Source organism: Cavia porcellus, unplaced genomic scaffold (genome assembly GCF_034190915.1).
Source record: "Cavia porcellus strain 051 isolate PalLab524CR breed Dunkin Hartley unplaced genomic scaffold, mCavPor4.1 scaffold_21, whole genome shotgun sequence".
Lineage (NCBI taxonomy): Eukaryota > Metazoa > Chordata > Mammalia > Rodentia > Caviidae > Cavia > Cavia porcellus.
In genome coordinates, this window is record NW_026947504.1 from 60,493,818 (window position 1) to 60,519,708 (window position 25,891).

A 25,891-nucleotide genomic window follows, 5' to 3' on the forward strand; every position below is an offset into this window, starting at 1 on the left:
TGCGGAGCTCACAACTCAACCAACCACAGGCGGAAGCGTCATCACTAAGCGCCGAAAAAACTTCCGGCATTCGCAGTGCCTCGCGGTCAAGTTTTTTGGGCGATCTGACCGGGGTACTTAAGACTTGTATGCGTGACCAGTGTCTGTCGCCTCAGATGGCGAGGGACCTGATCGGGCCAGCGCTACCGCCTGGCTTCAAGAACCGCGAGACAGCAGAGGAAGAGGAGCGGGACCCGAGCCCGGGTGAGCGAAGGCGTGTCCTTGTCCCCCAAGCCCACCTTACCCTCCTCTGACCGGCGTTTCTCTTAAGAGGAAAAGGTCTGGGGACTAAGAGGACGGAGGAGTGGAGAGTGGGTGCGGCCAGACCCCAGCTAACCTGGCCTCCTACACTGTGGCAGTAGGGAGGAAGTGCCCTAGAAACCTAGTTTGGGCCTGATAATCTTTATAACCACGAGAGATTTCCATTTGGTGCTTAATATGAGCCGGACTCGGTGCCAATAGGACAACACACATTCAGTCATTTAATTCTCCCAGCGTCTGTATAAGGAAAAGATTACTATTCCCATATCCGGTCACCGAGACTCAGACAGGTGCCCAAATGACCCAGCTAGTTGTTAGTGTGGCCCAAATTAGAACGAAGTCGCTCTGTCAGCAGACCAGTCCTGCTTTCTGACTTTCAAAACCTTGCAGAAGACCCTGTTTCCGCTAGTCGCCGCTGCTTTCCTTGCATCTGACACATACAGCCAGTTACTCAACAGGTTCCAGTTTGTGCGCGCTTCTTCAGCGCTGGGCTTGTGGTCTCTGGTTGCACTGCTAGATACACGTGAAAAAGTCCCATCAATCCCTCAAGACCCAAGTGTACCCTCTAAGCTATTCATTATACCCTTCTCTTTACCTTCGGGGTTTCCCACGGTAGTTGTACACTGTATATTTAATATGTTGCATTTGAACAATTACTCGACATACTAGTCTCCACTATTTCACTATGAACTTTTGTGGTCTTCTACCTTAACATGTAATAGGCACTTTCTAGTACAAAACTAATGCTTCCCAGACTCCTTCATACATATTTATCTTTGTACTAACGTGTAGACCGGACTGACACTGTAGTTGGAAAAGAGTTAAACTGAAAGAATATGCCAATTATACCTGAATCAAATTTTCCTCCTTTGACTATCCATGTTTTCACTAGAGGGTTACTCTATATTATTTCTGTTATAGCCACTATAAAATATTACTTTTATTTTAGCAAAGTAGTTTTCCATCGATCTACGATTAAAGGAAAATGTGAGTGAATTCCGTTGGATGACTTTTCTGTGTATCCTTTATTACTGGTGGATGTTTAAGTAGTTTACATTTTTTGACTTACAAAAAGCGCTGCTGTGTGTTGTTATACATGTTTTACATTCTTACACCTTCTAAGTACTACCAATATAAGTTCTCAGCATTTGTAAGAATTCCAATTGTTTTGTATTCTTCCTAATATTTAGTTTTTCTGTCTTTTGAATATGTTTTATACTTGGTACCTCATGGTAGTTTTAATTTGCATTTCCTAAGGGAAAAAATGAAATTGATCGGGGCTGGGGATTTAGCTCAGCGGCATAAGCGCCTGCCTTGCCAGCTCGTAGTCATGAGTTCGATCCCTAGTACCGGAAAAAAAAATGAAATTGATCATCTCTCCATGTTTTTTGACTGTGTGAATGTGTCACATTGAAGTCTTTTGCTTATTTTTTCATTTGTCTTACTGACTTATTGAGTTATTTATATAATTAAAAATCTTTTTAGATACATTTTTAAATATCTTTTCCAACTCTGTGGTTGCCTTTTCACTCTCATTTTATTCATTTCATGAACAAAAGTTTTTAATTTTGATATTTTGTTTCTTAATACTTTTTTCCTGTTGCAGTGGGAATTTTTTATCCTATGGAGAGAATCTTTGCCTTCTCCAAGATTGTGAAACTGGTCCATTCTTTTCTAAAAGCATAGTTTCAGCTTTCATGTTTAGTTTTACAGTCCTTCTAATTCTTTTGTTTGTTGCAGTACTGGGAATTAAATTCTACCACTAAGCTACATCTCTTTTGTTTAATTTTCATTTTGAGACAGTATCTCACTAAATTGCCGAGGTTCTCATATTACTAAGATTTTATTAGACAGTTGAACAGAACTGTTTGCAGTCTCCCTGTTTGAATTTCCATTTATATGTTCTACTTTTGTATCTTGAACAATTATTTGTAAGAGGACAATATGTAAATATCAACTAGTGATTTATTACTGTTTTTTTTCTTTAAAATTATGTACTATTTCTACCCGTTTTCTGTTTTGTCTTTCTTTAAATAAAATTTTTTAAAAATTGCCCAGGTTCTAATCAAATTTATACTTCTCCTGCCTCAGCCTCCCAAGTAGCTGGATGACAAATGTGCACCACCATACCCAGCCTTACTTTTACAATCCATCTGGAATTGATGTTTGTTATATGGTGTGAGGTAGAGTGAAGACTGTTTTCCCCATCAGAGTATCAAGTTGACTTGGTTCCCTGTACTATAATGTTACTGTCTATATAAGTCTAACAACTACATATAAAATATACACAGAATCTACCATTTTAACCCTTTTTTTTTTATATGGGTGGTAAACTCAGGGCCTTTACACTGAGCTGTATTCCCTGCCATTCTGCTTTTTGTTTTGAGACTGTCTTTCTAAATTGCTTAGGCTGGGGATGTACCTCCCTCAGCCTCCCAGAGTACTGGGATTACAGGTGTACACCACTGTTCCAGATCATGTTAACTATTCTTCAGAGTATAGCAGTAGCATTGGGCACATTTTCATTTTTGTGCAGTTATCACTGTTGTCCTCCAAAATCCATCTTGCAAAACTGAAACCTATATCTATTAACCAAAAGCTCCCCATTCTGTCTTCCCCTTGACTCCTGACAGTCATTCTACTTTATTTTCTCGTGCATTTGATGTATAAGTGAAATCAAATAGTAGTATGTATGGTTTTGTACCTGTTTTTATTTCACTGGGAATAATGGTTCATCTGTCTAACATGGATCAGAATGTCCTTCAAGTTGTGATTCTCCAACCCAATCTGATATATGGGTTCTTCATAACTTGGCTACCTCAGAAAGAAATCATGGACGATCATAACCCAGTTCTGTGGAGAAGGGAAGCCTAGATCTCAGATGGAACAAGTAAACTTCATTCAAATATATACTTTGGAAACTGAGTGCTTGGAAATATCATGCCTGAGATCATGCCATGTTAAAACAGTGGGCTCAAGACCAAACAGTCCAGATGTTGCCTTGCAACACTCATTGAAGCCTTGGTCTCCCCCACTACACACGCTTGTAGTACTGGGCTTTGGCAGTAAACTACATATTCTAGACCTTGGAAGTCACAGGGCAGAATCTGTATGTGTATAGAAGAGAAAACTAATGTCTACAATTTTTAATTGAAATTCAAATGTAATAGAGTGCTTTTTTGTATCACCAAATGCAGTAAGAGAGGAGAGGAACGCAAGCTTCTTTCTTCCCTTATATTGTCTGAAGGCTACCGCGATAGGACAGGTATAGCACTTACATCCTTAATCCCATCATTGGAATATAAATTAATCACAACTCTAGAAGCCCGCCCCTATGACTGCATGAGGCTTTGGGAGGACATCTAGACAAACTGTAATACTCTACTTTAGCCAAACTGGCCTTTTTGTCCGTGAAGCACATTGAGCTTGTTCCTTCTGTATGACTTTTTAACTGGCTCTTGCTCTGGGCAGCATGTCCTTCTTTCGGATTATTATATGGCCTCTGTCATCTTAACGTTTAGGTCTCTCCAAAGGCCTGCCTTTCAGTGAAGAGGAGCCTTCCCTGACTGTTAGCTTTAAAATTACCTACCCACAACTTTTCCTATTTTAGGAGCAGCACTTTAACTGTCTGAATTGGTTTGCTTTCTTTTTATGAGAGTTATGTCTGGGTTAAATAAATTAATGAATGAAAATATCTTTTTATAAGAGTTATTGCCTGGGCCTGGATTAAACAAATTAATGAAGGAAAATAGCTCAAAACAGTGCTTAGCAATAAGCAGTAACAGTGCTTAAGGTATATAGTCATTTGTTTTTTTGAGTTTCTGATATTATTAAAATTGCATGTTGGCAGGCTGGGGATTTAGCTCAGCGGCATAAGTGCCTGCCTGGCAAGTGCGAATTTGTGAGTTCGATCCCTGGTACCACAAAAAAAAAAAAATTCTTCAATTGCATGTTGGCATATCTGGAGTGCTTTTTTGGAAAATCATGTTTTCAGGCCATTCTGTAGGCCAACTAAGTCATAATCTCTGAGAAAAGAACACAAGTAGCCTTAAATATACATAAATATTTTTAAGACTGATACACATCAATTTCTGAAAGTAGGACAGTAGATTTTTAGCAGCATTTCTGAGGATCAGCGTGGATAGTTGTGACTCTTTGCCATCATTCAGTGCCGCCATGCAGTAATTTATAATTTTGCTGAAACACAAAAGACCCTCACACCCTCCCAGTGTTCCCATCACAGTGTAGCCTCATTCTTTTCTCCTGTGTGTCTCCAATAGCAAGCAGTAAATCTCAAAGAGACTCTACTTTTGTTTTTTTTTTCAGAAACATGAACTTGAAAGGAAAACTAACTGAGAAATATGATGATGCCAGGAAATACATTTTTTTAAAGTAATGGTTCCTAGAAATCAGTGAATCATTTTTACTCACTATACGGAATGGCTTATTTGTGGTTTAGCTCCGTGGTACAAATATTGTTTACCAAATTCTATCTATAAAAAGAAAAACAGTACCATTTTGTCAGGTGTATCAACCACTACAAAAATTTCATGTCATCAGAGAAATTATGTTATTGTTCTAAGTTTAACTACCAAGATTTTGTGAATTTTTTTTAAAAAGGTGGTATAAGATATTTTTGTCTTCCTTGAGCTGGAAAAAACTAAACCAAAGTGTACAAAACAGTAGTGAGTAGACTTAAAGTCCAAAAGAAATGATAGCCATGACTGAATTTCGGAAAAAAATGAAAAATATGTCTGGAGCACTCAGTGAAACAATTGTGGCTCATTACACACACATCTTCTTTAGTTGCAGGACCTGCTCTGCCCCCTAATTATAAAAGTAGTAGTTCAGATTCATCAGACAGTGATGAAGACAGTAGTTCTTCATCTGAAGAAGAAAATCAAGAGTCTGGAGAAGATGACACGAGCCCACCTGCAAGGTAAGGTATGTAGTAAGCCAACTTCCAACAAGTTATGAGTTGGCTCGCACAGCTAGCAAGGGGTGTCATGTTTGGATTTATACAGCACAGAAGAAATCATTTAATATGGCCTGTCCTTGTGAGCTATACTTTCTTTTACAAAGAAGTTTATTCTAGTCACATAGAGCTATAGAGGTCCTTAGTATTTCAATAAAATTCTTACATTAAAAAATTCTTGGGCCAGGAATTTAGCTCAGCCGTTTAAGTGCTTGCCTGATAAGTGCAACGTCATAAATTCAATCCCTAATACAAAAAAAAAAAAAAAAAAAAAAAAAAAAACTTATATAAAGGACCTTTCCTTAAGGTTTTATTGAAGTAAATATTCTAAATAATCTGTGAATTTCTTTTACAGTTACATATGCAGTGGATGTTTTGTTTAAATAAATGAATGATTTCACTTTCATCTAACTTTAGTCATAATGAATCTGTGTAAAGAAGAGATTGAGCTGGGCCATGGTGTGCACATGTAATCATTGCTATGAGTTTAAGGCCAGCCTGGGCTACATACATAGTGAGTGTAAGGCAAGCCTGATCTATGTAATGAGAGGCTGTCTTAAAGAAGAAAATGAAACAAACTATAAAGAGAATTTGAGTCTTTGTATATTATTAACAAATTATTTTATGCATTTTAAAGAACATGAGACAAAGGCTGGGGATTTAGCTCAGCCGCACAGCGCCTGCCTGGCAAGCATGAGGTCATGAGTTCTATCCCCTGTACAAAAAAAAAAAAAGAATATGAAGCAAAAAGAACAATTTATAACCCTGCCTTAAGTGAAAATAAAAGTTAACTCATACACTCTTCCTTGCTAAACATCTAAGAAGACAATTCAAAAATGTGTTTAATGGAATCTTTATTACTACAGAAAGCATAGAATACAGGTATATTACTGATTTGAAAAAGCAGTCAATCTCCATTTTAGGTCACAAATAAATTCCAGAAAATGATTAAGAACTATTGTAGAATATATCTTTTTATTTAGCAAAGTTAATTTATTGTTTTAGTATTTATGCAAGTGGATAAAGTTAATACTTCTTTAAAATTTCTCTTTGTGAAAAAATGTTGACATATATGCATAAATTTTTATTATTTTCAGAAAACAGAAGAGAAATCAGGATGATGGTGATGATGATGATGGGTTTTTTGGACCTGCCCTTCCTCCTGGATTTAAAAAACAGGATGATTCTCCTCCAAGGTGATGACCTATAATATTTCAGACCAGTCTTTAAAACATTTCAACTAATGTGTACTAGTTCATTAAAGAATTACTTAAGGTTGTTTTTTAATTTGTGTACTTCATACACTTGAAATTGATCATTCATAGGGAACATAGTTGTTCCTTATAATAAAAATATTTACATGCTTGTAGTACTTATAAATTGTAAAAAGAAATTTGATACTCAAAAAGTATTTGATGGTAGGAGGGATGGAATATTGCTCTGTCTTCTCCTTTTTAAACAGTAAAATAGCATGCATAGGTAATGGATCTGGGACTTGAATCCTGAGGTTTGGACTTGTAATTCAGTTGTTTTCTTAATTATTTGTACAAGAAAAAAAATATTAATGTACAATTTGACTACCTTCTCTGATTGTTAAGCGTGTCATTTTTAAACTAGAATTGTGGCATAAACCCTCCAAAATTGTTGTAATGGTTGAGATTTCCTATTTGTATGCACGCGCTTGTTGGTGTCTTACTGGTGTCTTATGGGTGTCTGCCACAGAGTAAGTGTGTAATGAATATTGATTCCTGCTTCCTAGAAGTATAAAAATTTTAAATATCAAGTATTAAATTGCTTATAATTCATAAAACTATATACTAGTATGCAAGAGCAAGTAGAAAAGATGCATATTTATTTGTATTCAGAATTTATAATTACATTTGGTAAGCCCTAATTTCCGTATAACTCAGGTTCTTATAGATAATAATACTTTTTTTTTTGGTATGGTATCTAACCTAAGAGTGATTTTTATATTTTTAAATAGTATTTGCAAAAATATAAATAAGCCAAAGCCCCAAATGCAGTTCTCAAAGCCTAAAATTTACTATCTATCCCTGAATAGAAAGGTTACTAACCTTTGGGATATAACATTTCTTTCAAGGTAACATATTATAGTTGGGACACTGGCATAATGGGGACAACACTCGGACAGAGAAGCAAGAGTGGAAAAACTGAGAAGTACCAGAAAGAGCAGAAAGTACACTTTCTCTTTCACTTTTTCCCCATATAAAGGCAGGCTCATGATTCGGCCCTTCTCTCCTTTGCGTTGGTAACAGTTTCCTCAGCATGGCAGTAGGGCAGCTGGAAAGAAGAGGAACTTCGGGAATAAAGAGGCCAGGACCTGCACCTAACTCAGCCACTCGCTGAGCACGTTGACCTTTAGCACTAATTTTGTTCAAAGCGGAGTGACTTACACTGACCAGATTGTTTTGCAATCTTTTTTTTTTTTTTTTTTTTTTCCTTTTTTCCGGTACCGGGGATCGAACTCACGACCGCCTGCCTGCAAGGCAGGTGCTTATGCCACTGAGCTAAATCCCCAGCCCCAACTGACCAGATTGTTTTAAAGCAACAGAAAGGTGCACCAGTTGAAATATGTGTAACTCAGTACATTTTTATCCTCCTATGGGTCTCAATGCATTCAACTTCAGGTTGTCACTGGCTTATTAGGACACTGGATAAATTTGTATATCGCTTGTGTAAATACACCACCAATTAGTGACACATGTTGTATGCTTATACTATATATGTCCTTGGAAAACCTCAATATCTCCTTAAATAGTTCTGACTACAGTGGTACCTCAGGTCATGAACTTAATTTGTTCCATGACTCTGGGAAAAATATCTATAGTCATGTTCATCACATGATGTAGAGTTCATAAGTAGAAGCACAATTTTCCCAAACAATTCTTTTGTGAAATGAACTATTCATGAACAGAAGTGTTCATGAACGGAGGTATTACTACAGTTATAATGCCCCTAAAGTATTTTTCAGTGGACAGTGAGTATCAAAAAAAGAAAGTCAAGGCACAAAATAAAAAAGAATACATCATATGGATTTTTTTAATTCGCATATTTACTTACTATATTTCTTTTTGGCATGCACCTTTGTTGCAAAAGTTGAGAATTATTGGTTTAGTATTTAATTGACTAACAAATACTTTAAAATGCAAAACTTATGTTTAAGACACCTAGTAGAAAAATATTAAGCAACAGTAGTGAAAGTAATGTGTTAAATTCTCATTTTCAACATAAAGTTACCAACTTTATGATTGTTGTGAACTATTAGGCTGAAAGCTGCTTTTCAAGTCAAGGAGAATGATAAAAGTACATGTTATTTTTCAGGCCTATGATAGGTCCTGCATTGCCTCCTGGTTTCATTAAATCTACACAGAAAAATGAGAAAGGTGGAGATGATCCAGGACAAGTATCATCATACTTCAACTCTCAGGTTTGGAAGACGTTCATTTTAAGAATAAAATTAACTGACCATATTACTAAGTTTTCATTGAATCATTGAACACAACTGTTTGCAGTCTCACTGTTTGAATGTGCACTTTGTATGCTTTAAACCTGTAACTTGAACAACTATTTCTAAGATGACAATATATAACCTATTAACTAGTGATTTCTTACCTTTTTTTTTTTTTAATTCTGTATTACTTGTACCGGTATACTGTTTTGGTTTTTTTTCCTTTAAATAAGAATAAAATTCTATTTTACTGCTTTGGTTTTTTAAATTTTATTTCCTTTCTCTTTTTTTTCTCTTTAAATTAAAAAAAATAGAATTAACAAATTACAAGCTTTAGTGATAACTTTAATCACTTGACTAAATGTAACCTAAGACTTGGGTTTATTTGTTTATTTTGGTACTAGAAATCGAACCAGGGCCTCACGCTTTTCAGGCAGGTGCTGTAGTCCTGAGCTACACCTGTAGCCCTTCAGTTATATTTATATTGATTTAAGATTATAACATAGATAAAATAAAAAGCGGTTCATAAACCCAAAATTGTGTTAGTAAAAATACAAAGTTGAGTATGCAAGTTTTTTTTGTTTTGTTCTGAGACAAGGTCTCACAGTGTAGTCCACGCTGGCCTTAAACTCCCTTAATAGCCCAGCTGGTCTTGAACTCCAAGTGATCTTCCTGTCTCAGCCTCCCAAATGCTGGGATTATGGCATGCATCATCATCCTGGCATGCTGTTTATTTTTAAAAGGTGGCTTGAAAGTGTTAGCAAAGTGGAACTTAAGGCTTCATTGTGAGTTACACTAGAGGAATGAAGACTGATGAAGGTAATTCTGTGATACCGGGCACTGAACCCACAGCCTTTCCACTAAGTGACATCACCAGCCCTTTTTTTTAGTTTGATACTGGGTCTCATTAAATCACTCAATTGCTCAGGGTGAGGTCAAACTCACAGTCCTCCTGCCTCAGCCTCCTGAGTGCTAGAGTTCAGATTTGTGCCCCATGTTCATCTATGAGGAGCTTTATCTTTAAATTAACCCAACTCTAGTACCTATACATAAAAAATGTACAGGTAGATAAGTGGTTTTCATGAAAACAGATCAGATGATTTGGAGCAGAAGATGAAGGCTATTTTCTTCCTTGATGGTAGCTGAGATTCGTAGAATACCACTTGAAATACATTTTCTCCATATATGGGTCTTATTTTTATCTTCTCCACAGCCTCATAAAATACATATTATTTGAATCTTACAGATGTAAAAGACTAAAAATAGTATCTCCCCCAAATTTATATTTCTTATCAGAACCATGGCTCACCTACAGTTTTTATGACTTTAAAGTGCGTAGTCTGTTATGAGGTAGTGCCTTTCTACAAGTGAATTGATACAATCAAGAGACCCCTGCTCATTACTGAGAATTCGCTTGTTACACTGAGGTCAATGAAAGTAAGTAAAGTGGCTAAGAGCATGAACTTAACTCTCTCTTTCAACGAGTGTTTTAGAGCATCTGCAATGTGTCAAGCAGATAGGCACAGAAATGAATCTGTCAACAAACTCTTGTTCCTATTCTTTGAAAGACATCCAACATCTAACCACTTGGCCCATCCTGGTCCAAATGATCTCATATTCCAGCTGTTTGATTGGTTTTCAGACTTTAATTAGCTCTTGCCCCCTTCTGCCTCTTCTTAGCATAGCAGCTGGAAAGTCTGCATGAGACAAAGTCAGATCCTGTCAGTAACCCTGAAGCCTAGTAAATCCTCCAAAAAATTCAAAGTCTACAGGGCCCTATACAATTTGGTCTCTGCTAGTACAGATTTTTCTTTTGCTTTAGTACAACTACACTGGGCTCTTTGCTGTTTCTCTGCAAATATACCAGGCTAGCTACTACCACTGAGCTCTTATACCTGCTACCCAAGGTTGTCCAAAATGATCTGCCAGATGTCTACATGGCTGACCTCCAGGAACTTCAGGGGTTTTTTGTGGGGGAGGGTACTAGACTATGATCTTCCCAATGAGTTCATCTCTCGTCTTTTAACTTAAATTTGTTCTTCCTTTTATTGTTACTGCCTTCCTTTGTTTAATTTTCTCCATAGTATTTATCAACACTAAAGATAGCACTGATTTTACTGGTTATTTATTGTCCTCTTTCCACTAGAATGTGGGTCCATAGGGACAAATTTTTGTCAAATAGAATTATTTTCAAATGTGTGATCATTGCCAATTGGTAATAAGTACCAGTAATCCTGACTCCAAGGTCACATCTGTGTCCCTCTGTAGGAATGCTAAAGTGATATAATAATGTCTGCCATAACATAGAAAGAGAGATGGGACAGTCTGTATGCCATGGATTTGTTGTCATTGCTTAGTGACAAGCCAGCAATGAGTATATTGTTTATTTTTTATTTTATTGTCTATGGATAATCCGATTAAAGTAAATTAGGGTCATTCTTGTGTAACTTGTAACTCTGTCTCGTTTTAGGAGGAAACAGATAGCAGTGAAGATGAACACATTGTTGGACCAATGCCTGCCAGGGGACCAGTGGACTATAGTGTAACAACAGAGTTTGAAAAAAGGGCTCAGAGAATGAAAGAAAAACTAACTAAGGGAGATGACGTGAGTTTTTAAAAGACATTTTAAGAAATAAACTAAATTGGCTGAAAAGATCTGTTAGAAATAAACATCAAAATATATGCAGATGTATTTAATAGCTACATATACATTAATGTTCATTTCCAAAATTTAGACATATGTGTACTTACTCTCAAGCATATATACATACATTGTTTTCTTTTGTGTTCTGTTTTTTAAAACAGATTCTTACTATGTAGTCCAGGCTGGCCTTGAACTTGTGACGATCCTCCTGCCTCAACTTTCTGAGTGCAGGGATTACAGGCATACCCACCACACCCGCTTCATATATATACACACATACATACATATTAATTTATACATACATATATAACCTAGAAACTGTAAAGGAAAAGATCAGCAAGTTTGTCTACTAAAAATATTCTGTATGGCAAAAGATAGTCAAAAAAATAACAAATTGAAGCTATGTAGCAACTGTAATGCTTAAAACATCAGTCCTTCCTGTTACAGTCTGTTAAGTAAATTTAAAACCTCAATTGATAAATAGAATTGTTTGTACATATTTATTTATTGTATATATAAAATATGTGTGTGTTTTAAACTTTTTTATTTCTCTTAAAGGATTCATCTAAACCAATTACAAGAGAATCATGGATGACTGAGCTTCCTCCAGAAATGAAAGACTTTGGTCTTGGGCCAAGAACCTTTAAAAGAAGAGCTGATGACAAATCCGGAGATCGATCAGTCTGGACAGATACTCCAGCTGACAGGGAAAGGAAAGCTAAGGTGTTTGTTCATATGTTTTTGTGTGTTGACTCAATTTTGAAACATAAAAGTCAAAATTATTTAAGGATACTAATTTTTGAAATTAATGTTTCCAAAGAAAAATACAGATTTTTTTTTCCCCCCTCTGGAAGGAAAGACACTATTTGCATCCTATTTTCCAATAAATGACTTCATTTAAACCTCAAGAAAACCCTAAGACATAGGTTTAATTTTTTTTTATTAGCACGTGTTTGCAATACAGATTGTTTACATCCCCTCTGTGGTACATTCCCTAGTTGGTACATTTACTTTTATTGTATTTTATTTTGTTGTTCTTGTTGTTGTTTTTGAGATAGGATCTTGCTATGTATTCAGGCTGGCCTCGAACTCACTGTGTAGCCCAGGCTGGTCTTGAACTCACGGCAATCCTTCTCTGTGAGACCACAGAGGCAGGCAGAGCTTAAGCAACATGCAAGGATTTACTGCAGACCGCGTCTGAACAGTCTAAGGGAGAAAAGACCATTGGCCCTGAGCAAGGGACAAGAGCACGTTTTATAGGGGAGTTTCAGTAGGGGAGGGGGGAAATTCTGAGGGGGTGCAAAATTTTGAGTCTCTGAGTAGGGGACCTGGGGCTGGCTGATAGATGAGGCGGTATTGAGTACTGGGGGTGCTGACAGGCACAGCATGTCTCTTGTGGTTTTTCACAGAATCAGCTTTCTGCAGGTTGAGCTGTGTGAGGCAGCTGGTAGCTTCCTGTTAATGCTATACACTTACAGGTGTGAATAATGATCTGCTTGGGCTGGGTGGGGGTCTGGTTCAGAGACCTGACGTTCTTGTCAGTTGTGTGATAGAAAAAGAAGACAGGGAGGTGGTATAGTTTCTCAGGACTTCATCAGATGTGACTGCTACATGGGCATCCCAGAAAAGAGAGGCAGAAAAAAATGAAGGGAGAGAGGGGCTGGCCTGGTGGCAGCATGACAGGGTATTGATCTGGGCAAAGTGATGCAGTGCTAGGAGCATGATGATCTTTGGTTCTGCTACAGGTCAGCCTGAAATTCCTGCAGGCCAGTGGGTAACAGGCCACCAGGAGATGATTTGATCTGTCCTTGTATGAAATCTGTTAAGAGTTTTATTATGCAAGTTTGAGTTAGGTATTGAAACTCTTGGATGTACGTGCAGGTGTCAGAGAGAAAGGAGACAAGGCCACGAGCAGTTTGAGAGAGATCAGTGAGGAAAAAGGGAACATGGACCTGGGCAGTGCCCTCTGTGCCAGCGACCTTGTGGAGAGGGAGTTGGGCAGGAGGGGCTGAGGGGCTGAAGCAGAGTCCAGAGCAGGCATGAGAAGAAATGGGGTGACAGACGGGGGAATGGGTAGGAGAGTGTGGGATAGGGGGTTTTCCAGGAGAAATAGGGGCAGTAGGGGGTGAGGCTGGGAAAGCTGATGGGGCTGGAGGGGTGGCAGTTGAATGACAGCCAGAGGGAACCAATCAGAGGAGGGAGAGTGGCGGTGGAAGAGTGCGTGGTGGGCGGGTGAGGAAAGAGGGGTCAGCTGTAAAGGCCTTGTCAGGAGCAGGCAGAGAAGGAAGAGTTAGGAGTGTGGAAATAAGGAGTTCAAGCAGGGTTGCAGGAGATACAAGGGAAGGGAGTCTGTGGAGAGCAAAATATGCCTCAACATAGGGGACCTCAGACCATTTTCCCAGCCTGTGACAATAACTGTCAAGGTTTTGAAGAATTGAAAAATCAAATGTGCCATGGATTGGCCATTGAGAGCCATTATCTAGCTTGTAGGTTATCCGTGCCATGTTCCAGAAATAGATGAGACGTTTTTGTTTCAGGTCACGTAAGGTGGAGAGGTTTGAGATGTTTGAGAACACAACACTGGGAGACGCAGCAGGAATGGAGGGAGGTAAATTGCCCACATTGGTCTTAGACTCTTGCCAAATGGAGGCAATTTAAGAAAGAGAGGAGAAATCGCCAATCAGTTCCTTGAGGCTGATTGAATTCTGGGTATCCCCAGAATGAGTGACCATCAGGGAGTCAAACTCCCAAGGGGAAGTGTGACCAGTACTGGGTTTTTGGAACACAATTTAGGCTGGGTCCAGAAAGCCAATTAGAGCAAGGGGGGCAATGGAGACAAATGACAAAGACAAGAGAAGGTGACAGGATGTAGAAGCACTTAACCTACCTGAAGACGACCAAGACTAGCAGCAAATGGCAGTGAGGAAGGACTGGAGGTCAATGTCAAAGGCAGTCTCAGTGTGCCCCAGGGGGCTCCAGAGAAGGAGATCCGCCCCTCCTAGGAGGGGATCTTGACCTCCCAGGTTTTGCTGTCCTCACATGTTGCTTAAATTCTGCAGTCTTGGTGGTTTCAACTGTGCCTTGGTTTACCCTAACAGAAAGCTGAGGTGAGGTAACACATGGAGGTAGAAAAGATGACAAAGGATATGGTATATGCGTGAGCCACCGACATTGAAAGGCCAGTGTTAATGTCTTATTTTTATAATAATGATATAATCAGGGTATGTATTTTATACTAATAATGTGTCTCAGTCACTGTCTTCATCATTGGGATGCAATACCTGACATCAACACATTAAATGAGGAGAGGTTTATTTTGACTTATGTCTAGAAGTTTCAGTCCTTACTTGACTGGCTGGCTCCAGGCAGAATCAGCACGGTAGAAGTCTCTGGCAGAGGGAACCTGCTCCTGGCATGGCCCTGGAGCAGCAGAACACAAGTCCAGGGGAGACCTGGGAAGGAAGGTCACCCTTGCCCACACTGACACTCCTCTTCTCCCTGGACCACACCTTCTAACAGCAAGGCAGCTATAATTCTCCCACAGTCCAGGCACCCTCCAAACACATGAGGCTTCATGGGCCCTTTTAGATCTAAACCATAGAGGACTACAATTTTTATAATTTAGCCTTTTAGGATTGCCTCCAAAAAGACAATTCCCTTGCTTACATAGGGTTTCTATTTGCAGGTCTTGCTATTGTTGTTGTTTGACTTCTTACTGTGGTTTAATATAAATGACTACACTACAGCTACATATGCAGGGAATCTTCCTGCGTATGTATCATTTTATCATTTTAAAAGGGCGCAAATGGAAACCAGGCAGTACAGTTTGAACTTAAATCACTTTAATCCCTGTGACTGAGATCTTTAGACCTGATTGATCTTCTCAGTGCTGCAAGTTTTTGGTCTGTGCTAATAGTGGACTTGTAAAGAGAATTTTTAATACCCCAAGTTTTATGTAATTGTGTATTACAGTGTATACTATCACAGACTTTGTCAGAAATGATACAATATCAGCCAGGCGTGGTGACTCACGCCTGTAATCCCAGCACTCGGGAGGCTGAGGCAAGAGGATTGTTGCGAGTTCAAGACCAGCCTAGGCTCCAAAGTGAGCTCAAGGCCAGCCTGAACTGATTAGAGAGACCCTGTCTCAAAAAGACAAAAATAAAAAAAAGGAAATGATATATCATAATGCTATTCATTTCTGGTATCTTTTTTCCTCTGTAAAGTTTATGACTAATCTTAGCCAGATCTTCCTCTTAATATTTGCTTCAATCACAATATAACATCTTTCATTCCTCTCATATTCCCTTAGCCAACATGACCTAAAAGAAATGATTGTTCTTTAGAAAGAAATGAAAAAGTTTTGCATAAGTTACATGAATGTCTTTGTGTCCTCACCTCCAAGTCTTGACAAGATATATTAGCAGGACTCTGTTGTGTCTGTTATTAAAGGGTCAAGTTTATGTCTCCATTTTAACATAACATCATTTTTCTCTTAATATTTATAAATAAATACACAGGCATGGAGGTACATGCCTGTAATCACAGCACTCAGAAGGCTGAAGCAAGAGGATTGCCAGGAGTTCAAGGCCAGCCTGTGCTACATAAGCAAGTTCAAGGCCAGCCTGCACTATATTGTGATACCTTGCCTCAAAAAACCTCAAAAGAACACATGTTTTTTAAGGAAATTTTTATGGAAAATAAGAAATGAACTATTCCAGTGTTTTTAACATACTTTTTAAAATACTAGTTGTTTTAGTCTCTATTAAGATAAGAGTAGTTATAAAGGTCTTGTTGGTTTTCCTAATCAAGTAACAACATAAAAATGTGCCTTGAAAACTGGTTTTTCAGCTATTTTTATGTGAACTTTCCTCTTTCTGTATTCTGTGGAATATTGCTGTAGCATTTTTTTTCTGGTTACAGTTTGTTGATGTTTTTCCTAATTATTTCATTTTTTGTATGCGTGCTGTTATAAATAGAATCTTTGTTTTGTTTCAAATTCCAGCTGTCTATTACTGATATATTTTGTATATATATCGTGTAGTTTTCTGTACTTCCAGGATAATTTGGTGTTTTTTATGTAGAATATCGTGTCATCTGTGATTAAAGACAGTTGCTTTTTTGTTTGATGTGTTGGTACTGATACTGGTGATTGAACCCAAGGCCTCATCCCTACCCAGGGAGGCCTCAGGATTAAAAGTCAAGCCCAGGCCAGGCAACTGACTTCGTGAAACCTGTCTGAAAATGCAAACGCTGCTGAAGAGCTAGGACGTGGCTCAGGATGGCCCTGGGTTCAACCCCCACTACTACCTACAGGGTTTTTTTCCTTTTTTTGAATATCTTTTACGTCTTTTTCCCCATTTTACTATTGTTTGAAAAGAGATAATTAAGAGTTTCTTGTAAGCCTTATTTTCATTCCTGTATTTCATCATTGTTCATCAAAACTCAGATCCTAAGTTCAGGAGAAGGTAAGCGATTGCAGTTAATTGAGTAAAGTTTTTGTCTTATTTTCTTATTTTCAGAAAAATCATAGACTAAATCACTAGCTGATCCCTTATGAAGAATATAAATGTTTCTGACCAGAAAGAATTTAACAAGCTTGATGTAGTTTAGTCTCTTGTTGAGTAATCTGAGTAAAAATGATGTTTTCTTTTATCATTTTGTGTGCTTCAATTAATGTTAACTGTGCTCCTTCCTCAGGAAACCCAAGAAGCCAGGAAGTCGTTTGATAAGAAGGATGAGGAATATGTATTTTCAGGAAGAGATAAGAGGTTGGCTGAGCAGGTATCCTTATACAATGTAAGAAAATAAAATAAATAATCTCTTATTTTTCTTTAACTTCTTATCTCCTTTTTTGTTTCCTTGTTTCTCTCTCTTTCTTTGATTACCTGCTCAGCTCAGGTATTTTCTATATATATAAGTCCTGAAATGTACATGACTCTGTTATATGTGTGTATGTATCTGTGTGCACATATATGTACAGTATCCTTCTGTACATTTGGTGTGTTTTCAGTTTATGTTTTACTTAAGTTATATATGATAAATGCAGTTACTAGAAATCGGTAGCACTTGATCAGAAAGCAAGAGCTGTGTTAACTCATGAATGTGTCTTTCTGTATGAGATTTCTTACTGTTTTTCTCTTTATGTTCACTGAGCTCTCTTCTTTGTTCTCAGGTGTATCCTTTGACGTAGGCAGGACCTTAAAAAAAAGTAAATGTTAAACAAAAATTGTTCTTTCTTTCATTGCCACATACATCAATATGTCTGATTTCAGAATATCCTTTTTTTTTATTTTTTTTGGTACTAGGGAACGAACTTGACCTTGTGCTTGCCAGGCAGGCTGAGCTAAATCCCCAGTCCCAATTTCAGAATATTCTAAAATCCAAAATACTCATTGCTGAAAGACGCAACACTCTTTTGAGAAATATGTTCAAGATAGAATGATACAAAGCCCTTGTGGGTTTCCTATTGATTTAAGTTTTGTTCTTGCTTGTTCTTTATATTTTTGTTTCAGATGTCCATGAGATTTTGCCTTCCCAGACACTATACTATAATCTCTACAACTGTAAAGAAAGAGGTGGCACCTTTACAAAATGTTTTATAGGGCAGGTCAGTTTTAAGAACGATTACATGAAAAAGCTAAGATCATGAAATAAGTAAATGTTAAATTATCTAGGCCTTCATATGCTGTAGAAAGGCTGCTGGCCTGTACTATTCTTCGTCTTCCTCTGCTTCTTCACTCCCAGGCCAATCTATCCTTTACTTTAATCAGGGCTCAGAGGTTTGTAGTGAATCTACAATCTGTTTTTAAACAGGGTCTCGCTATGTAGTTCAAGCTGGCCTTGAATTCACTAAGACAACTCTGAAGTGCTGGGACTACCGCCATATGGCATCACACTTGGCTGGATTTCCAATTTATTAAACCAATTTCCTTTACTCAGGCCTTGTTTTACTAAATATGTCTGAAAATATAAGTATCTACTCCAGTCGCTAAGAAATAAAAAGTTGGAGAGGTAAGAGCAAGAAGAGCAAACGGAATGGACAGAAATTTCTGTTGGCTGGTGGAGCCTGCCAGTAGCTCTTGCACAGTCCCTGAATTTTGCAGTTTTACTCTTGTTCTCCTTTTGTTTTGGCTGCGTCCTGTCAGTGCCTTGCCTTCTGGATGCAGTTTAGGTTCAGGAACCTGTCCATCCATGAGATAGGAGTAAATGGCTCTTCCTTTCACACCCATGTGCTTCACTGTCCTGTTTGCTTGTGCTGGAGATTGAATCCAGGGCCTCCCATATCTATGCAAGTGCTGTACCTTTCAGCCATATTTACCCCTAGTTTGTAATTTTCTTACTATTTAAATATAAGTAGCTATGATGCTTTTCATTATGATTATTTGAATATTTATTTCTTCTCTATTTTAATCAGATTTAAATGCATGGTTTACATAGATACCTTTATTTTGGTTGAATTTGCCTCCAGTGCATATTTTCTTCATAGATGCTGTCTTGGATTTGGAAAAACCTGTTGAGGTTTGACAGTAGCCTTCTTTACTGTACATCATTGTCTGAGTTTCTGCCCCATGGTCAAATCCTGTCAATAATGTATATGACTTATGGTCATTGTTTCTGCTCTTCTTCTTTTTCCAGGAATCAAAAAGATCAGAATCTCTTATGGACATTCATCATAAAAAATTAAAGAGTAAGGCCACTGAAGATAAAAATAAGCCTCAAGAGAGAATACCATTTGACCGTGATAAGGATCTCAAAGTTAATAGATTTGATGATGCTCAGAAAAAAGCCCTAATAAAGAAATCTAGAGAACTGAACACCAGATTTTCACATGGCAAAGGGAATATGTTTTTATAAGTAAGTTTGTCTGTAGTGTATATTTTCATACTCATCAGTTTGAACCTTTCTGAATACACTTGTCTATAATGATTATGTACTAAAAATACTTGTTTTTATAATAAAGTAAATTATAAGCCTCTTTTTTTTAAACAAGTAAACTGGGATTGTTGAAAAAATCAGCCTTGTGTGATTAAAAAACAAATATCCTTGCCCTCACAATAATCTAAAAGGGCATTGCTATTAAAAATGTTAAAAAGTTTCATGTAAGAGAAATAGCAAAGTAAAGAGTGGTTTGAAGATCAAATATGCATGCTTTATTAAAGAATAAAGGAAGGAGGTTTGCTAGTAATATTTTTAACAAGATCACAATCAGAAAATGTTCATTATTTTAGAAGGCCATCCTACGTTTTGTTTAAATCATTATATGATTCATCCATAGCCCAATGTGACTAGAGTTTGTAGTAGTAATTAAGGAATTGTGTAAGGACTAAGATTGCTTCTTAAAATATTTGTGATTTTTTTAATTGGATGAAACCTACATCAATATTCAAATGTGACTTTAAACAAAAATATAGTCAGAATTAGAAATGTTTTCCAACTTACTGGATTCTCTTATTTCTTACCTCAGGGGATTCCCATGTAGAATGAAAGAAAGCTGAAGAATACTTCGTTTTGTACTTCTTAATGCTAGGGAATAATATTTATTTTTATTGCTTCATGTTCACAGTACATAATAATTACATTCATAATGAGGAGTTAATGCATGTATATAGCACATCTTAAGTCTGTTTATATTCCCTTCCCTTCGTCTCCCTCCACCTCTTAGTCTTCTTCTCATTTGCAAAAGATAATCTCCCTGTTTCCTACTATCCATGTTTTATTTCCTTCTTCAAATTATTTATACCTTGGATTTCTCATATAGGGAAACCATGCAGTATTTAAGTTTGTGGGTCTGATTTATTTCATTTAGCCTTATGGCCCTAAAGTATATTCATTTTCCTACAAATGACTCAGATTTACCCTTCACTGTGGCCGAATAGTCCTCCATAATGTGTAAGTAACACATTTTCCTTATCCATTGGTCTGTTGCTAGACATAGGCTTGCTCTCAAGCGTTGTGCTGATACAGGTGTACACTGACACTATAGAAGAATGTCTTTAATTCTTTTAGGAAGATCATAGCTGGGTCTAACGGAATTTCTGATTTCTGTAGTAGTTCTAGTTTATGTTCCCACCAACAATGTAGAAGGGTTTCTTTTTCCCCTACAGCTTTGGTAGCATTTGTTATTTGCTTTCTTGATGATGATCATTCTTTCTAAAATAAGATGGAATCTCAATGTTGTTTTAATTTGCCTTTTTCTAATGGCTAGAGATGGTGAGCATTTTTTCATGTATTTGTTGGCCATTTGTACTTCTAAGGATTGTCATTTCAGTTTTTATTGCTTTATTGCTAGTTATTAGTCCTCTGTGTGAGAACTAGCTGGCAAAACAATTTTCCCAGTCTGTTGGTTGTTTGCTATGTAATGCGACATGATCCAATTTGCTGATTCTTGAGAATTAGGGGTTCTATTCAGAAAACCTTTACTATAGTCCTATGTCTTTAAGAGTTTACCTATTACGTCTCCCAGCAAATTGTTTCTATTTTAATACTGTATTTAGATCTTTGATATTTTTTGTTCTTATTAAATATGGGTCTAGAGTCAATCTTCTGCATGTGGATAGCCAGTTTTCCCAGCGCCATTTGATAAAGAGGCTGTCTTTCCTCTACCATGTGTTTTTGGACCCTTTCACAAGGATCATCTGGTTGAGTATCAGTTTTGGCCATATGACCTTTTGACAGTTTGTTTCTATATATCCAGCACAGTAGATGTCTTTCCATTTTCTGATATCTTCTTTATCTCTTTTTTCAGAGTACTATAGTTTTTGTTATACTTTTTTAGGTTAATTCATATTTAATTTTTTCTGAAACTACTATGAGTATTATTTTTCTGGTTTCTTTCTCAATGGATTTACTACTGGCATTCAGGAACACTGTTGGTTTTTGTGCAGTGATTTTGTGTTCTGCTGCTTTGTTGAATCTGTTCATTAGTTCTGTCTTTTAGTAGAATTGTTTGGATCTTCTGTATAAAGATCACATTGTCTATAAATAAGGATAGTTGGAGTTCTTCCTTTCCTAGATATCCCTAGTATTTCTGTCTCTTGTTTGATTGCTCTGACTAAAGTTTGAAGTGCTGTATTCAACAACAATGGTAATAGGGGCGTAAAGTTTTCTTGTTCCTGATTTTAAAGAAAAAGCTTTCTGTTTTTCCTCATTTAATATGGTGTTTGCAGAAGGCCTCTCATAAATGACTTTTATCAGGTTAATATTGAGTCCTTCTATACCTGTTTTCTTCAGAGTTTTTGTCATGAACAGACATTGGATTTTGTTAAAGATTTTTCTTTGACTTTGAGATAATACAGTTTTGTTCTTGATTCTGTTTCTGTACTGTAGTACATTTGTTAATTTGCACATGTCGAATCATCCTTGCGTCTCTGGAATGAAGCCTGCTTGATCATGATTTATGATCTTTTTAATGATTTATCACATTCTATTTGCCAGTGTCTTGTAGAAGGTCTTTAAATCTATGTTCATCAAAGATATTGGCATGCAGATTTCTTTTTCAGTTGAGTCTGTTTAGCTTTGTATTCAAAAGTTACTTTTGTATTGCTATCTTCCAGAAATGAATTTGGTAATATTCTTTCCCTTTCAACTTCATTGAAGAGTTTGAGGAGTATTGACATTAGATCTTCCCTGAGGTTCTTGTAGAATTCAGCAGTGAATCCATCAGTTCCTGGGCTTTTCTTCATTGGTAGGTTTTTAGCACGACCTCAATTTGAATGCCTCTTACTGGATTTTTCAGTTTCTATATTCTCTTGGTTGTTTTTGTAATCCACATGTATGTAGGAAATCTACTCATTTCTGCTGAATTCTCCAATTTATTAGAATATAGGTTTTTGAAGTAGTTATTGTTAATATGGGTGTCCATTGTGATTGTACCTTTTTCATTTCTAATTGCATTTATATGAATCTTTTTCTTTGTTAAGATTGGCTAAGAATATGTCTGTTTTGTTTATTCTTCTGAAGAACCACTTCTTTAATTCATTGATTCTTTATATTCTTTTTTTAGTCTCAATTTAATTAATTTATACTTTGATCTTTATAATTTCCTTCTTTATATTAGCTTTGGAATTGGGTTGTTCTTGTTTTTCTAGGACTTTGCAGTGGTGATTAGGGATGATTGCCCTGTTTTTCTGGTATGGGCACTCATAGCCACAAATGCATCACTTAGGACTCCTTAAATTGTGCCCCATAGGTTCTGTTATGTTACACTGTTATTATCATTCAGTTCTAGGAACTATATAATTTCTTTCTTGATTTCTTTTGTGACCCATTGATTATTCAAGAGGGTAGTGTTTAATCTTCATTTGTTTGCATAACTTCTGTGTTTCTTTTGCCATAGATTTCTAGTTTCTTTAGATTACCAGTTTCTTTAGATTACCATCTGATAATATGCATGGGGTAATTTCAATTAGATTATTTATTTAGGCATGCTTTATTGCCTATATGGTTTATTTTGAAAAAAATTCCAGGAGCTTCTGAGAATAATGTGTATTCTGCTATTAGGCAGAATACTCTAGATTATTATTAAGACCATTTGTCTGAAGGTGTGTGGCTCAACTTTGCTGTTTCTTGATCAGTGCTTTTCTTTAGTTGACCTATTTGTGACAGTGGGGTATTGGGGTCTCCTGTTATAATTGTTTTGTTGTATATCTGATCTTTTATGTCCAATAGTGTTTGTTTTATCAAGTTGAGCGCCCCACCCTTCTGCTTAACTGCTTTCCCTACCTAGTATATTATTTCACTAGATGTTTTGGCATTGTTGGCTTCATTTTCTCTTTTTAGAATATCTTTGAGAATTTTTCATGGTGTTGGGTTGGTGGTCTTGAATTTCTTGAGGTGGTCTTTGTCATGGCAAGACCTTATTTTTTAATCAATTTTGAAAGATAGCTTTGCAGGATATATTAGTCTGAGCTGGAAGTTGCTTGCTTTTTTGGTTTGGGTTGGGTTGGGTTGGGTTTTGGATTTTGGCAGTTTTGAGACAGGATCTTGCTATGTAGTTCAAGCTGGACTTGAACTCACTGTGTAACCCAGGCTGGCCTTAAATGCACAGTTATCCTCCTGATTTAGCCCCCTCCTGAGAGCTGAGATTATGGGTGTACACCACCACACAACGGCTGGAAGTTGTTTCCTTTTAGGATTTGAAACACTTCGCTGTTGGGGCTGGGGATTTAGCTTGGTGGCATAAGCACCTGCCTTGCAAGCATGTGGTCGTGAGTTCGATCCCTGGTATAGATTAAAGAAAAAAAAAACATTTCACTGTAAGCTCTCCTGGCTTTTAAGGTTTGTGTTGCAAAGTTTCCTGTAATTCTAATGGGATTACCTTTCTAAGTGACTTTAAGATTCTGTCCTTGTACTGGACATCATTGACCAAGATGTGTCATGGAAAAAGCCTTCTGGTCATGACTATTTTGGATTCTGTATGCCTAGCTTATCTGTGTTTTAAATTCTCTCCCCATACTTGGATAGTTTTACACAACTATTTCTGGAAAAAGGTTTTCATGCCATTTGAGCTGTCTTCTGATTTTTCACTAATTCCAGTAAACTTAATTAGCCTTTGCATTGTATAGCAGCTGTTGATGTCTTCCATGTTTTCTTACTGTTTTTATGGAATCTTTTAGTATGTAACCATCAACATCAGCCTTACCTTCTAGTTCTGCCACTGTCCTCTCATGGGTCACTTTTGCTACCATACTATCAATAATCAATACAGTTTTTAGGATCAGGGATTTAGCTCAATGGCATAAGCGCCTGCCTTGCAAGCGCAAGGTCATGAGTTCAATACCTGGTACCAAAAAAAAAATTTTTTTTTTTACGGGACTCAATACAGTGTTTTATCTCTTGTGTTTCTGTTTGGGACCTTTTTCATGAACTCTTTAATTCTTGGATAGATTAACATTCATGATTTGTTTCTTCTTTTTTTTTTTTAGCTCAGCTAGCTTTTTATTAGTGTCTTCTGTAAGTTCACTGACCATCACTTATTTCATCGATTATCTGCCTATTTATATCATCTTCGAGCTCTCCAAGCACTTATTGATCTGAGTTTTTTGTTTTGTCATTTTATATAATTCAACTGTTTAGGTTTTGATTTCTTTTCCAATACCCCATTTATAAGCTTTGGGGAAGTTGGAAGTTTGGAGAGGAATTGTTATTACGTTTCTCAGGTGTGTGTGTGCACGTGTGTGCGCTGAGGGTTGCTTGTCCATTTTAGTGAAAAGACTTTATTGCTAATATGGAGATACCTTTAGCTGGTGTCTATTTTCCAGTGTTGCCCTCTGGGTATGGCTAACTGTAGACCTTTGTCTCTCTCCCAAGATCCAACCTCTCTGTTAATTTGGGGAGGAAGGATGTAGTGCAGTTGGACTCAGTTCTCTGGAAATGGATTGCAGTATTGTTGGTAACACAGACAAACCAGGTATTGGCACACAGTAAAAGCCAAACAGTAGTAACAAATACGCCACACTTGGAATGGCATCAGAGGTAAATGATACTGACATAACTTTTGACCAATAAAAGCTACCACTCTGTACCCTTAATAATAAAAAAGAGATCTGTAATTATAATATAGACACAAAGACAAACCAAATATTGATGTACAGTGAATATTTACTAAATGCAAATCTGTGTCAATATTAACAGTCAAGCAAAATGCAGTCATTACATAGTGCACTAATTATCTCAAGATTAATACATTGTAATAGTAATACTAATAAAATGGAAAAAGTATGAGGAAAATGATAGAAAGTCAAAAAATAAAGAAAAAGATGAGAAGGATTATAGAAAAGTGAGGTAAAGAATACTATTAAGAGATAAAAGAAAATTAATAGATGAAAGTAACAGAAAAAAAAAGAAAAACAAAAATAAAACAAAGACACACTAAGGGAAAAAAAAAAAAAAGAAAGAAAAACCCCAAAGCATCAATGAAGAAAGAGAAACAAGTCCAAAAACTTTCCATTATTTTAAATGAATAATTTCTTTCCAGGCCTACAGTTTTGGAACCCACCAGATATGGGGAAGGAATAGTAAGTCACTATTAAGACCTGTTTTGTTTTCACACTCATGTTTTTGGATGTGAATACTGAATGAGTCCTCCTCCTTTCCTGCTAGCCATGGCTGGTCAGTAGTGTCCACCCTAAGCCACTCCAGCTGCTGCCCGTTTTCCGGGTCCCCTATGTGCCCCAAGCCATAGCTGTCTCCACCTCGTTTAATGGCATGTGGATTTATGGGGTTCCCCATACCCCACTCCAGAAGCCCTCTGTTCACACACCATGTTGGCAGGTGGGGAAAGGTGACACACCACTGGGCTGTGTGCTGGGTGGATACAGTGGGTAACGGGGAGAGAGTAAAGGAGTCCTGTGCACTTAATGCCACGCACCACAAGCTTGGCTTCTGAACCTGGAAAGCAGGACCCGTGTCCTTCCCAGCCTGAGCTTAAACTTCTCAGAGCTTGTTAGTCTGCCTTGTTTGTTCTTCACTGCTTGCTCTTGTGGTCGTCTCCCACCCAGTC

The 25,891-nt window shown here is 37.2% G+C and overlaps 1 protein-coding gene across 1 annotated transcript; it reads left to right on the plus strand.

The window, feature by feature from the left end:
- Positions 1-35: 35 nt before the first annotated feature.
- Positions 36-19,366, plus strand: Gpalpp1 (GPALPP motifs containing 1). Its single transcript, XM_013141081.3, has 8 exons — positions 36-243; positions 5,107-5,239; positions 6,373-6,471; positions 8,618-8,723; positions 11,215-11,349; positions 11,947-12,111; positions 17,089-17,187; positions 19,027-19,366. Exons 1-8 carry the CDS (start codon positions 129-131, stop codon positions 19,243-19,245), a joined length of 1,071 nt encoding a protein of 356 aa, XP_012996535.1. The 5' UTR covers positions 36-128; the 3' UTR covers positions 19,246-19,366.
- The last annotated feature ends 6,525 nt before the right edge of the window (positions 19,367-25,891 follow it).